Source organism: Oncorhynchus mykiss, chromosome 8 (genome assembly GCF_057628025.1).
Source record: "Oncorhynchus mykiss isolate SJ-2025 chromosome 8, ASM5762802v1, whole genome shotgun sequence".
NCBI lineage: Eukaryota > Metazoa > Chordata > Actinopteri > Salmoniformes > Salmonidae > Oncorhynchus > Oncorhynchus mykiss.
In genome coordinates, this window is record NC_143029.1 from 90,315,940 (window position 1) to 90,330,238 (window position 14,299).

The 14,299-nt window shown below is 46.4% G+C and overlaps 1 protein-coding gene across 4 annotated transcripts in view; it reads right to left on the reverse strand.

Annotated features, from left to right (window-relative positions):
- The window catches only part of LOC110531046 (ankyrin repeat domain-containing protein 12), a 60,048-nt gene that overhangs the window by 14,304 nt on the left and 31,445 nt on the right, over positions 1-14,299 (reverse strand). For 2 of the 4 annotated variants that reach the window (XM_036986656.2, XM_036986657.2), the window contains exons 3-8: positions 13,209-13,365; positions 7,703-7,786; positions 4,799-4,945; positions 4,340-4,543; positions 3,750-3,892; positions 2,606-2,753 (exon numbers count right to left, since the gene is read on the reverse strand). In XM_036986656.2, the coding sequence (XP_036842551.2) occupies positions 2,606-2,753; positions 3,750-3,892; positions 4,340-4,543; positions 4,799-4,945; positions 7,703-7,786; positions 13,209-13,365 (883 nt within the window). The remainder of the gene's footprint in view (positions 1-2,605; positions 2,754-3,749; positions 3,893-4,339; positions 4,544-4,798; positions 4,946-7,702; positions 7,787-13,208; positions 13,366-14,299) is intronic. The other 2 variants (XM_090182936.1, XM_036986658.2) reach the window with 1 other exon arrangement.

Below are 14,299 nucleotides of genomic sequence, written 5' to 3' on the forward strand. Positions count from 1 at the left end.
GAGTGGGTTCGACTATTTCAGCCACACCCCGTGGCCGACAGGTTTATAAAATCCATGCAATCTCCATAGACAAACATCGATAGTACAATGGCCTTACTGTACATGTGGCACAGTCATATGATTGGCACCCTTTCAACAAGTTAGACGTTCAAATTTCTGCCCTGGTCATCTGTAAGTGCTGCTATTGTGTAGTGGAAACGTCTAGGAGCAACAACGGCTCAGGCGCAAAGTGGTAGGCCACACAAGCTCACAGAACGCAGAGTGCTGAAGCACGTAGCGATTAAAAATAGTATGTCCTCGGTTGCAAACTCTCACTACCGAAATCCAAACTGCCTGTGGAAGCAATTTCAGCACAACAACAATGTTCGTTGGGAGCTTCATGAAATGAGTTTCCATGGTTGAGCAGCCGCACACAAGCCTAAGATCACCATGCGCAATGCCAAGTATCGGCTGGAGTGGTGTGAAGCTCGCCGCCATTGGACTCTGGAGCAGTGGAAACACGTTCTCTGGAGTGATGAATCACGCTTCACCCTCTGGCAGTCTGACGGAGGAATCTGGGTTTGGCGGATGCCAGGAGAACGCTACTTGCCCCAATGCATAGTGTCAACTGTAAAGTTTGGTGGAGGAGGAATAATGGACTGGGGATGTTTTTCATGGTTCATGGCAAAGCCCCTTAGTTCCAGTGAAAGGGAATCTTAACGCTACAGCATACAATTAAATTCTAGACGATTCTGTGCAACCCCATCCAACAACTTTGGGATGAATTGGAACGCCGACTGCGAGACAAACCTAAATCTCCCAACATCAGTGTCCGACCTCACTAATGCTCTTGTGGCTGAATTGAAGCAATTCCTGCAGCAATGTTCCAACATCTAGTGGAAAGCCTTCCCAGAAGAGTGGAGGCTGTAATAGCAGCAATGTTCCAACATCTAGTGGAAAGCCTTCCCAGAAGAGTAGAGGATGTTATAGCAGAAATGTTCCAACATCTAGTGGAAAGCCTTCCCAGAAGAGTGGAGGCTGTTATAGCAGCAAAGGGGGGACCAACTCCATATTAATGCAGATTATTTTGGAATGAGAAGTTGGACGAGCAGTGGCCATGTAGTGTAAGTTCGTTAAAACGATCGCAAACTAATTGAGGATATTTTGCTGTGCTCTCTGTCCCCTATAATAACTCCATCCAGATTTATTTTACCTTTATTTAACTAGGCAAGTCAGCTAAGAACAAATTCTTATTTTCAATGACGGGTTTAGGAACAGTGGGGTTAACTGCCTTGTTCAGGGGCAGAACGACAGATTTGTACCTTGTCAGCTCGGGGATTCGAACTCTCAACCTTTCGGTTACTAGCCCTACACTCTAACCACTAGTCTACCTGCCGTCCCTACACTCTAACCACTAGTCTACCTGCCGCCCCTCCCCTCTAACCACTAGGCTACCTGCCACCCCTACACTCTAACCACTAGCCTACCTGCCACCCCTACACTCTAACCACTAGTCTACCTGCCTCCCGTACACTCTAACCACTAGGCTACCTGCCTCCCCTACACTCTAACCACTAGGCTACCTGCCACCCCTACACTCTAACCACTAGGCTACCTGCCTCCCCTACACTCTAACCACTAGGCTACCTGCCTCCCCTACTCTAACCACTAGGCTACCTGCCTCCCCTACACTCTAACCACTAGGCTACCTGCCTCCCCTACATTCTAACCACTAGGCTACCTGCCGTCCCTACGCTCTAACCAGTAGCCTACCTGCCACCCCTACACTCTAACCACTAGGCTACCTGCCTCCCCCAACACTCTAACCACTAGGCTACCTGCCACCCCTACACTCTAACCACTAGGCTACCTGCCCCCCCTACACTCTAACCACTAGAATACCTGCCTCCCCAACACTAACCACTAGTCTACTTGGTAGCTCACCATATAAGACGTTTCTAGCCCCTTCTTATTAACGGTATCTGTTGCTTTTATACATGTCTTACTACTCAAAAGTCGTCTTTATTCTCGCTCAAAAAAAACTCTTATCCTCTACTGGACACCCTACCCGAGGAGCTGTCCTCTACAGGACACCCTACCCGAGGAGCTGTCCTCTACAGGACACCCTACCCGAGGAGCTGTCCTCTACAGGACACCCTACCCGAGGAGCTGTCCTCTACAAGACACCCTACCCGAGGAGCTGTCCTCTACAAGACACCCTACCCGAGGAGCTGTCCTCTACAGGACACCCTACCCGAGGAGCTGTCCTCTACAAGACACCCTACCCGAGGAGCTGTCCTCTACAAGACACCCTACCCGAGGAGCTGTCCTCTACAAGACACCCTACCCGAGGAGCTGTCCTCTACAAGACAACCTACCCGAGGAGCTGTCCTCTACAAGACAACCTACCCGAGGAGCTGTCCTCTACAAGACACCCTACCCGAGGAGCTGTCCTCTACAAGGCAACCTACCCGAGGAGCTGTCCTCTACAAGACAACCTACCCGAGGAGCTGTCCTCTACAAGACAACCTACCCGAGGAGCTGTCCTCTACAAGACAACCTACCTGAGGAGCTGTCCTCTACAAGACAACCTACCCGAGGAGCTGTCCTCTACAAGACAACCTACCTGAGGAGCTGTCCTCTGGGTCTGAGAGGGGCACCTCTCCCTTTAGGAGGAGCTCCAGCTCGTGGGAATCAGCGATGTCCACGGGCCGCTCCCCTCTCTTGTTGGCCTGGAACGCATTGCCTCCATGTCTCAGCAGCAGCTTCACAATCTATACGAAGGGGGATAGGACAGGTGATTATCTCTCTCTCGGGGGATAGGACAGGTGCTTATCTCTCTCTCGGGGGATAGGACAGGTGCTTATCTCTCTCTCGGGGGATAGGACAGGTGATAATCTCTCTCTCGGGGGATAGGACAGGTGCTAATCTCTCTCTCGGGGATAGGACAGGTGATAATCTCTCTCTCGGGGATAGGACAGGTGATAATCTCTCTCTCGGGGATAGGACAGGTGATAATCTCTCTCTCGGGGATAGGACAGGTGATAATCTCTCTCTCGGGGATAGGACAAGTGATAATCTCTCTCTCTCGGGGATAGGACAAGTGATAATCTCTCTCTCTCGGGGGATAGGATAGGTGATATTCTCTCTCTCTCGGGGGATAGGACAGGTGATTATCTCTCTCAGGGATAGGACAGGTGATAATCTCTCTCGGGGGATAGGACAGGTGATAATCTCTCTCTCTCGGGGGATAGGACAGGTGATAATCTTTCTCTTAGGGATAGGACAGGTGATTATATCTCTCTCTCAAGGTCCAGCTTGTTCGTCTTTGTGAATATTAATGTCAGTGTGATTAATTAAAAAAAAACGTTGATCGTCTCTGATCTCCAAGAGCTCAAGTATCCCAGATAATTCCTGAATAAAGTCAATAAAAAGGTGAAGTAAGTTTCAATCTAAGCAGGACTCCCATGTTAAGAGAACCCAAGGCGGTACGTTGGGAGGTCAGGCCGGGGAGGTGAGGCCGGGGAGGTGAGGCCAGGGAGGTGAGGCCGGGGAGGTGAGGCCGGGGAGGTGAGGTGAGGCCGGGTGAGGTGAGGCCGGGGAGGTGAGGTGAGGCCAGGCCGGGGAAGTGAGGCCAGGCCGGGGAGGTGAGGCCAGGCCGGGGAGGTGAGGCCAGGCCGGGGAGGTGAGGCCAGGCCGGGGAGGTCAGGCCGGGGAGGTGAGGCCGGGGAGGTCAGGCCGGGGAGGTCAGGCCGGGGAGGTCAACCTACATCTGTATGTCCACTACTGGAGGCATCGTGGAGCGGCGTGTCGTCGTCCAGACCCTGGGTGTTGACTTCTGCGCCGGCCGCGATCAGAACCTTGGCCACGTCGTAGTAACCGAGGTTACATGCCTCGTGAAGAGGGGTCCAGCCTAACGGGAAAGGAAGAAATTGTCTTTTGAAGGGGAAACTGGAACAGTTCAGCGCCTAACGAGTTGCAGCCCTTATGGGTCCACAGGGAGAGGAGTGAGAATGTGGGTTTAAGCATTACAGCAAGCCATTCTGGATAAGAGCACCTGCACACCGAGTACCTGCATATAGCCTCGTTATATTTACATCAATTTCTTGTGTTATTTTTATATTTATTTATTCATTTAAATATTTTCTTACATTATTTTTCTTGAAATGCACTGTTGGTTAAGGCTTGTAAAGTAAGCATTCCACGGTAAGGTGATGTGAAATGTGTGTGTGGGTTTAGGTGTTATTAGCAAGCCACTTTGGATAAAAGTGCCTGGTCAATGATTTAAATGTGTATGTACATCTTTAAAAAGTGACTCTGATCTTTCTAGTTTATAACGATTGGTCAGGTGTTCCTTTACCTGCGAAGTCTTTGACGTTGACATCAGCTCCCAGGCTGATGATCTCCTTGACATGCTTGGCATCGCCTCGTATGGCGGCCATGTGTAGCGGCGTCTCGCCACGCTCGTTCCTCTTGTTCACCTTGTCCCTCGCTCTGGAGGCCGTGCTGCTGGGGAGCTTCTTCTGCACAGGGGGGGCCTGGGACGGGTGGCTAGGTGTCGAGTCTGAGGGGGAGGAGGGAGGGAGGGGAGAGAGAAATAACTGGGAGGCCCGTTGTCAACAAGGCCGTTGTACCGGGAGGCCCGTTGTCAACAAGGCCGTTGTACCGGGAGGCCCGTTATCAACAAGGCCGTTGTACCGGGAGGCCCGTTATCAACAAGGCATTATGACTCTGAATCCTGATAAATATATTAACCATCCACATCTCTAAGAGGTTATGAGAGGGAGAGGAGACAGGGCAGGAATGTGTTCTGACTAACCTGGGCTGTTGTCCCTTGCGGTCATCTGCATCAGGAGGGCCATCTGCTTGCGTTCCGACAGCGGGTAGCCAAACAGGAGATTAACCGGGGCCTTCTTACTCCCCCCAGACTCCTTCTTGACTTTCTTCTTATCCGGGCCATCTTTATCTACAAACAAGAGGTAGGACAAGAAACAGGGTTAGACTTAGAAACCCCCCCCCCAAAAAAACACACACACACACGCCTAAAATTCTGCCAAATGAGCATGGTGTGAATCCCAAAATGCATCTTATTCCCTATATAGCATAGTCTCTATGGACCATAGTCAAAAAGAGCACACAATATAGGAGACAGAGTGCCATTTGGGATGCATCCAAGATGATCAACAACAAGGGTAATGCAATAAGGTGATGATGTGCCCCCCCCATTTTTTGCACCGTACCTCTCGATCACGACACGCCGCCCCCCCCCCCAAAAAAAAGGTTAACGAGCACAGCGTTCTTAAAGGGGGGCCAGCACAGTGTGTAAGGTTGGTGAAACCAACGCATCGCTCATAACACCATCAAGCCAACATACAGACATGCGTGAGGTGAGCTAGCGAGCTCTAGAGAGCAGGCAGACAGTGTTTAGAGTGTAACATTGCAGGGTAGGAAGACTGGGATTAGACTAACATAACAGGATAGGAAGACTGGGATTAGACTAACATAACAGGATAGGAAGACTGGGATTAGACTAACATAACAGGATAGGAAGACTGGGATTAGACTAACATAACAGGATAGGAAGACTGGGATTAGACTAACAGGAAAGGAAGACTGGGATTAGACTAACATAACAGGATAGGAAGACTGGGATTAAACTAACATAACAGGATAGGAAGACTGGGATTAAACTAACATAACAGGATAGGAAGACTGGGATTAAACTAACATAACAGGATAGGAAGACTGGGATTAAACTAACATAACAGGATAGGAAGACTGGGATTAGACTAACATAACAGGATAGGAAGACTGGGATTAGACTAACATAACAGGATAGGAAGACTGGGATTAGACTAACATAACAGGATAGGAAGACTGGGATTAGACTAACATAACAGGATAGGAAGACTGGGATTAGACTAACAGGAAAGGAAGACTGGGATTAGACTAACATAACAGGATAGGAAGACTGGGATTAAACTAACATAACAGGGCTGGAAGACGGGGATTAGACTAACATAACAAGGTAGGAAGACTGGGATTAAACTAACATAACAGGATAGGAAGACTGGGATTAAACTAACATAACAGGATAGGAAGACTGGGATTAGACTAACATAACAGGATAGGAAGACTGGGATTAGACTAACATAACAGGATAGGAAGACTGGGATTAGACTAACATAACAGGATAGGAAGACTGGGATTAAACTAACATAACAGGATAGGAAGACTGGGATTAGACTAACATAACAGGATAGGAAGACTGGGATTAGACTAACAGGAAAGGAAGACTGGGATTAGACTAACAGGAAAGGAAGACTGGGATTAGACTAACATAACAGGATAGGAAGACTGGGATTAGACTAACATAACAGGGTAGGAATACAGGGATTTGACTAACATAACAGGATAGGAAGACTGGGGACTAGCATAACAGTGTAGGGCTGTAAAACGGGGACTAGACTAACATAACAGGGCTGGAAGACGGGGATTAGACTAACATAACAGGGTAGGAAGACTGGGGACTAACATAACAGTGTAGGGCTGGAAGACTGGGATTAGACTAACATAACAAGGTAGGAAGACTGGGATTAGACTAACATAACAGGATAGGAAGACTGGGATTAGACTAGTATAACAGGATAGGAAGACTGGGATTAGACTAGTATAACAGGATAGGAAGACTGGGATTAGACTAGTATAACAGGATAGGAAGACTGGGATTAGACTAGTATAACAGGATAGGAAGACTGGGATTAGACTAACATAACAGGATAGGAAGATTGGGATTAGACTAACATAACAGGATAGGAAGATGGGGATTAGACTAACATAACAGGATAGGAAGACTGGGATTAGACTAACATAACAAGGTAGGAAGACTGGGATTAGACTAACATAACAGGATAGGAAGACTGGGATTAGACTAGTATAACAGGACAGGAAGACTGGGATTAGACTAGTATAACAGGACAGGAAGACTGGGATTAGACTAGTATAACAGGATAGGAAGACTGGGATTAGACTAACATAACAGGATAGGAAGATGGGGATTAGACTAACATAACAAGGTAGGAAAATGGGATTAGACCAACATAACAGTGTAGGGCTGTAAAACGGGGACTAGACCAACATAACAGGGTAGGAAGACGGGATTAGACTAACATAACAGGGTAGGAAGACGGGATTAGACTAACATAACAGGGTAGGAAGACGGGATTAGACTAACATAACAGGGTAGGAAGACGGGATTAGACTAACATAACAGTGTAGGGCTGTAAAACGGGGATTAGACTAATTTAACAGGGCTGTAAAACGGGGATTAGACTAACATAACAGGGTAGGAAGACGGGATTAGACTAACATAACAGGGTAGGAAGACGGGATTAGACTAACATAACAGTGTAGGGCTGTAAAACGGGGATTAGACTAATTTAACAGGGCTGTAAAACGGGGACTAACATAACAGTGTAGGAAGACAGCATAGTAGCATGCAAGGGGAACTATAAGACCACTGCAAGTGTGTGTGTTTACAGCATGGCAGAGGGTGTTGGGTACATGACATGGAGTTGCTGCAGTTACTACAAGACACCTACACACCTACACACAACACATGTATGTGTATGTATATATATGTGTGTGTGCATGTGCATGTGTGTGTGTTAACTTGATAGCAGCATAACGTAGACTCGAGGACCCAGGCTGCAGTGACAGTTACCTGCTAAACACATCCTGCAGGGAGTCACTAACCTCCCTTCAGACTCTCCCCAGGACTCAGTGGACTGGCCTGGGTCTGACTCATCTACTGGGCAAAGCAGAGACACGGGGCGGGGGAGGGGAGGAAGAGGAAGGAAGTGAGGGAAGAGGAATGGAGGAAAGAGGAAGGGAGAGAGGGAAGAGAAGGGGAGATGAGGAGGAGGAGGAGGGAGGGAGAGAGAGCAGGGGGAAAGCAACGCATTAATGCACGCCGCTCTCACACACACACACACACACACACACACCTCAAAACATATGAGTCATTACAGGAGACAGGGAAGATCCAGGGTGGAGTGGGCTGTTGCTTTGCTTCACTACCCAAAAGCACACAACTAGCTCCTCCGTAGGCTGTTCAATTCAGACGCTCACGTCAAGATGTGACCTAGAAACTCCGACCAACTGGCAGGTGTCTTCACTGACATTTTCAACATGTCCCTGATTGAGTCTGTCATACCAACATGTTTCAAGCAGACCTCCATAGTCCCATAGTCCATGTGCCCAAGAACACCAAGGTAACATGCCTAAATGACCACCGACCCGTATCACTCACGTCCATAGCCATGAAGTGCTTTGAAAGGCTGGTCATGGCTCACCTCAACACCATTATCCCAGAAACCCTAGACCCACTCCAATTTGCATACCGCCCCAACAGATCCACAGATGATGCAATCTCTACTGCACTCCACACTGCCAGTTCACACCTGGACAAAAGGAACACCTATGTGAGAATGCTGTTCATTGACTACAGCTCAGCGTTCAACACCATAGTCCCCTCCAAACTCATCACCATGCTAGGGACCGTGGGACTGAATCCCTCCCTCTGCAACTGGATCCTGGACTTCCTGATGGGGGCGCCCCCAGGTGGTGAGGATAGGTAACAACACATCTACCACACTGATCCTCAACATGGGGGCTCCTCAGGGGTGCGTGCTCAGCCTCCTCACCATGTTCACTCATGACTCATCACTCATGGCCAGGCACAACTCCAACACCATCATTAAGTTTGCCGACAACACAACATGATCACCAACAACAACAACGAGACAGCCTATAGGGAGGTGGTCAGAGACCTGGCCGTGTGGTGCCAGGACAACAACCTCTCTCTCTCAACATGATCAAGACAAAAGAGATGATTGTGGACTACAGGAAAAAAGAGGACCGAGCACGCCCCCCATTCTCATCGACGGGGCTGTTGTGGAGCAGGTTGAGAGCTTCAAGTTCCTTAGTGTCCACATCACCATCAAACTAACATGGTTCAAGAACACCAAGACAGTTGTGAAGAGGGCACATCAAAACCTAATACCCCTCAGGAGACTGAAAAGATTTGTCATGGTTCCTCAGATCCTCAAAAGGTTCTACAGCTGCACCATCGAGAGCATCCTGACCAGTTGCCTGGTATGACAACTGCTCGGCCTCCGACCGCAAGGCACGACAGAGGGTAGTGCGAATGGACCAGTACATCACTGGGGCCAAGCTTTCTGCCATCCAGGACCTCTATACCACACAGCGTCAGAGGAAGGCCATAAAAATGGTCAAAGACTCCAGCCACCCTAGTCATCGACTGTTCTCTCTGCAACAGCACGGCAAGAGGTACCAGAGCACCAAGTCTAGGTCCACGAGGCTTCTAAACAGCTTCTACCCCCAAGCCATAAGACTGCTGAAAAGCTAACCAAATGGCTACCCAGACTATTTGCATTGCCCCCCCCCCCCCCCCCCATTTAACACCACTGCTACTCTCTGTTGTTGTCATCTATACATAGTGACTTTAATACCTACATGTTCATATTACCTCAATTACCTCGACTAACCGGAGCCCCCGCACATAGACTCTGTACCGGTACCCACTGTATATAGCCTCGCTATTCTAATTTTACTGCCACTCTTGAATAACTTGTTTATTTTATAAATTTTTCGTTATCTTTTTTTTTTTTTTTTTTTTACTGCATTTTTGGTTAAGGGCTTTAAAGTAAGCAATTCACTGTTGTATTCGGCGCCTGTGACAAATAACATTTGATTTAAAACCAAGCCACGAGGTCGAAGGAATTGTCCGTAGAGCTCAGAGACAGGATTGCGTCGAGGCACAGATCTGGGGAAAGGTACTAAAACATTTCTGCAGCATTGAAGGTCCCCAAGAACACAGTGGCCTCAATCATTCTTAAATGGAAGAAGTTTGCCCACCCCGCCAAACAGGGGAGAAGGGCCTTGGTCAGGAAGGTGACCAAAAACTTGGTCACTCTGACAGAGATCCAGAGTTCCTCTGTGGAGATGGGAGAACCTTCCAGAAGGACATCCATCTCTGCAGCACTCCACCAATCAGGCCTTTATGGTAAAGTGGCCAGACAGAAGCCACTCCTCAGTAAAAGGCACATGACAGCCAGCTTGGAGTTTGCCAAAATGCACCTAAAGGACTCTGACCATGAGAAACAAGAGTCGCTGGTCTGATGAAACCAAGATGCACTGTGCTGTATTGGGTGTCGATTGATGAGGGGGGGGGAAAAAATGATGTAATCCATTTTAGAATAAGGCTGTAACGTAACAAAATGTGGATAAAGTCATAGGGTCTGAATACTCTCTGAATGCACTGTAAACAAACACAAGGGGTCTGAATACTTTTCAAATGCAATTCATCACGTCAGCTTGAACCAGAAGCCAGGATTTGACTTAACTTACGATTTAACAAAAGACTTAGGAATTGTCACAGTGCAACTCAAACTTCTACTCAATAGTTTTTTTATGTATGTAGACTCAATACATTTCATCTGAGCTAAAATGGGGAGGAGACCAGGGACAGGGCCAGGGTCAGGGTTAGGGTTAGGGTCAGGGTTAGGGTCAGGGTCAGGGTCAGGGTTAGGGTTAGGGCCAGGGTCAGGGTCAGGGTTAGGGTCAGGGTTAGGGTCAGGGCCAGGGTCAGGGTTAGGGTCAGGGTTAGGGTCAGGGTTAGGGTCAGGGTTAGGGTCAGGGTTAGGGTCAGGGTTAGGGTCAGGGTTAGGGTCAGGGTTAGGGTCAGGGACAGGGTCAGGGTTAGGGTCAGGGACAGGGTCAGGGTTAGGGTCAGGGTTAGGGTCAGGGTCAGGGCCAGGGTCAGGGTTAGGGTCAGGGTCAGGGTTAGGGTCAGGGACAGGGTTAGGGTCAGGGACAGGGTTAGGGTCAGGGTCAGGGTTAGGGTCAGGGTTAGGGTCAGGGTTAGGGTCAGGGTCAGGGTTAGGGTCAGGGACAAGGACAGGGTTAGGGCCTGGGCTTACTCCATGGGATTATGGGCGAACATTCAGTATAACATTTATTCAGAGCTAGAAACGTGGAGGAGACGGAGTAACGGTTCACTGAGTGTGTAGGCCTAAGTTTGTCCTGTTTAGGCCACCTTACCCAGGGCCCTCCTTCCTTCTTAGTAATTACAGATTCAACCTCCAGTTTCAACCCTGTTTCAGATCCAGGATCTGACTGAAAATGACTGTTTATAGACTTCAAAGAGGAGCAGCACTGTGTGTGTTGTTGGGAAAGTTGCAATAAGGGGTTTCAATATCCAAACCATGGGTTGGATACAGGGGACTGTATGTGTGTGTGTGTGTGTGTGTGTGTGTGTGTGTGTGTGTGTGTGTGTGTGTGTGTGTGTGTGTGTGTGTGAGAGAGAGAGACTGGTTACAGGGAAGCTCAACACAGAAAGTATAAGGCCATTACACCAGATGAAGGCATAATTATACCGGCAATGAGCAGTGCTACTATTGCCTCAGTACACCTCTCTGGCTGTTCCAGATTTGAGTAGAAGTGAAAACAAGAAGCTGAATATGTTGGTGTTGTAGAAGAACAAGGCAACCCCACCCCACGTCAGATTCTGACTGCAGCATTTAACGTTCATATTTGAGTCATTTAGCCGACCCTCCAGTCAACCAACGACCTTACACACTTTCAGATCGTGTTGTTTACTTGACGTTACTGTGAACAATGTACCATGTATCATACCAGACCAGAGCAGCTGTTGTTTACTTAAGGTTACTGTGAACAATGTACCATGTATCATACCAGACCAGAGCAGCTGTTGTTTACTTAAGGTTACTGTGAACAATGTACCATGTATCATACCAGACCAGAGCAGCTGTTGTTTACTTAAGGTTACTGTGAACATGTTTACATACAGTTGAAATCGGAAGTTTACATACACCTTAAACCAAATACATTTAAACTTTGTTTTTCACCATTCCTGACATTTAATCCTAGTAAAAAAATCCCCCGTTTTAGGTCAGTTAGGATCCCAACTTTATTTTAAGAATGTGAAATGTCAGAATAATAGTAGAGAGAATGATTTATATGAATTCTTTCATCACATTCCCAGTGGGTCAGAAGTTTACATACACTCAATTAGCATTTAGTAACGTTGCCTTTAAATGGTTTAACTTGGGTAAAACGTTGCAGGTAGCCTTCCACAAGCTTCCCACAATAAGTTGGGTGAATTTTGGCCCATTCCTCCTGACAGAGCTGGTGTAACTGAGTCAGGTTTGTTGGCCTCTTATACTAGGTATACACTCTTATACTAGATATATACTCTTATACTAGGTATACACTCTTATACTAGATATATACTCTTATACTAGATATACACTCGATATATGCTAGATTTATACTCTTATACTAGATATATAATATTATACTAAATATATAATAGATATACTCTTATACTAGATATATAATATTATACTAAATATATAATAGATATACTCTTATACTAGATATATACTATTATACTAGATATACACTCTTATACTAGATATACACTCTTACACTAGATATATACTCTTATACTAGACATACACTCGATATATGCTAGATTTATACTCTTATACTAGATATATAATATTATACTAGATATATAATAGATATACTCTTATACTAGATATATACTCTTATACTAGATATACACTCTTACACTAGATATATACTCTTATACTAGACATACACTCGATATATGCTAGATTTATACTCTTATACTAGATATACACTCTTACACTAGATATATACTCTTATACTAGACATACACTCGATATATGCTAGATTTATACTCTTATACTAGATATATAATAGATATACTCTTATACTAGATATACACGCATACTAGATATACTCTTATACTAGATATACATTCTTTTACTAGATATACATTCTTATAGATATACATTATTGTACTAGATATATACTAGATATATACTCTTATACTATATATACACTCTTACACTAGATATATACTATTATTTATGAAGGTACAGCACATGATTGATTGTATTACAGTATCATGCATCTGCATGGATGCCCAGCCCACATGGCCTTTATAAGACACTATTTGTTGTATCCAAATCAAATACAAAAGTACATAAAAAATGTTTTTTTTTGTTAAATATACCCCATCACCATCTCACACACACACACACACACAAACACAGTTGTGAAATAGCCATGTGAGAGACGTGGGATGCTGGTACCTGTGTCTGATTCTCTCTCCTTGTTGCGAGGAGGGCTCACGGTGAAGGACAGTTTACGTTTCATGATAGACTTGGGTGGTTTCCCTTCCTTCCCCCCCAGAAACTCACTGCGGTCAAGCTTCGGAGTCTTGGTGAAGAGGGAAATCTTATCTTTGCTCTGGAAAAAAAAAAAGGGGGGGGGGGGGGGGGGGGTGAATTGCAACAGGGGTTACATTATAACGCAGAATTCAGTGGGTTTTTTTTCTCCCCATGCAGAAATTATTATTATTATTTTTTTTTAAACGCTGAATAAATATCTAACTGCATTTCGTAAACGGAGATCTAAAGTGTTAGATCTGTTCTTATTGTACATTTCTGCTCGGCTTCAGACAAAATGTTGTGCTTCAGTTACACATCTCCACTGGGATGAGAAATCCTTGCTATCGTCTTCAGGACACACGAACGGCACTCTTCCTCTCCCATGGCAGAGAGGAAGAGGCAACGGTTGCCTTTCTCCAGTAGATATAGATTAACGGCAAGCAAAACACGAGGAAAATGTAGCTGGCTACATTCCATCTAGAACCATAAGGAACCTGATGGCCATGCATCGTTCATGCAGAAAAATGACTTGCGCTTTTCAGCGTAAGCTAATTTACTTTACCTCGGGACAGCAGCGTAGCCTAGTGGTTTAGAGCATTGGACTAGTCACCGGAAGGTTGTAAGAACGCATCCTCCGAGCTGACAAGGTAAAAATCTGTTGTTCTGCTCCCTGAACAAGGCCGTTAACCCACTGTTCCTAGACCAGTTAACCCACTGTTCCTAGACCAGTTAACCCACTGTTCCTAGACCAGTTAACCCACTGTTCCTAGACCAGTTAACCCACTGTTCCTAGACCAGTTAACCCACTGTCCCTAGACCAGTTAACCCACTGTCCCTAGACCAGTTAACCCACTGTCCCTAGACCAGTTAACCCACTGTCCCTAGACCAGTTAACCCACTGTTCCTAGACCAGTTAACCCACTGTCCCTAGACCAGTTAACCCTACTGTTCCTAGACCAGTTAACCCACTGTTCCTAGACCAGTTAACCCCACTGTTCCTAGACCAGTTAACC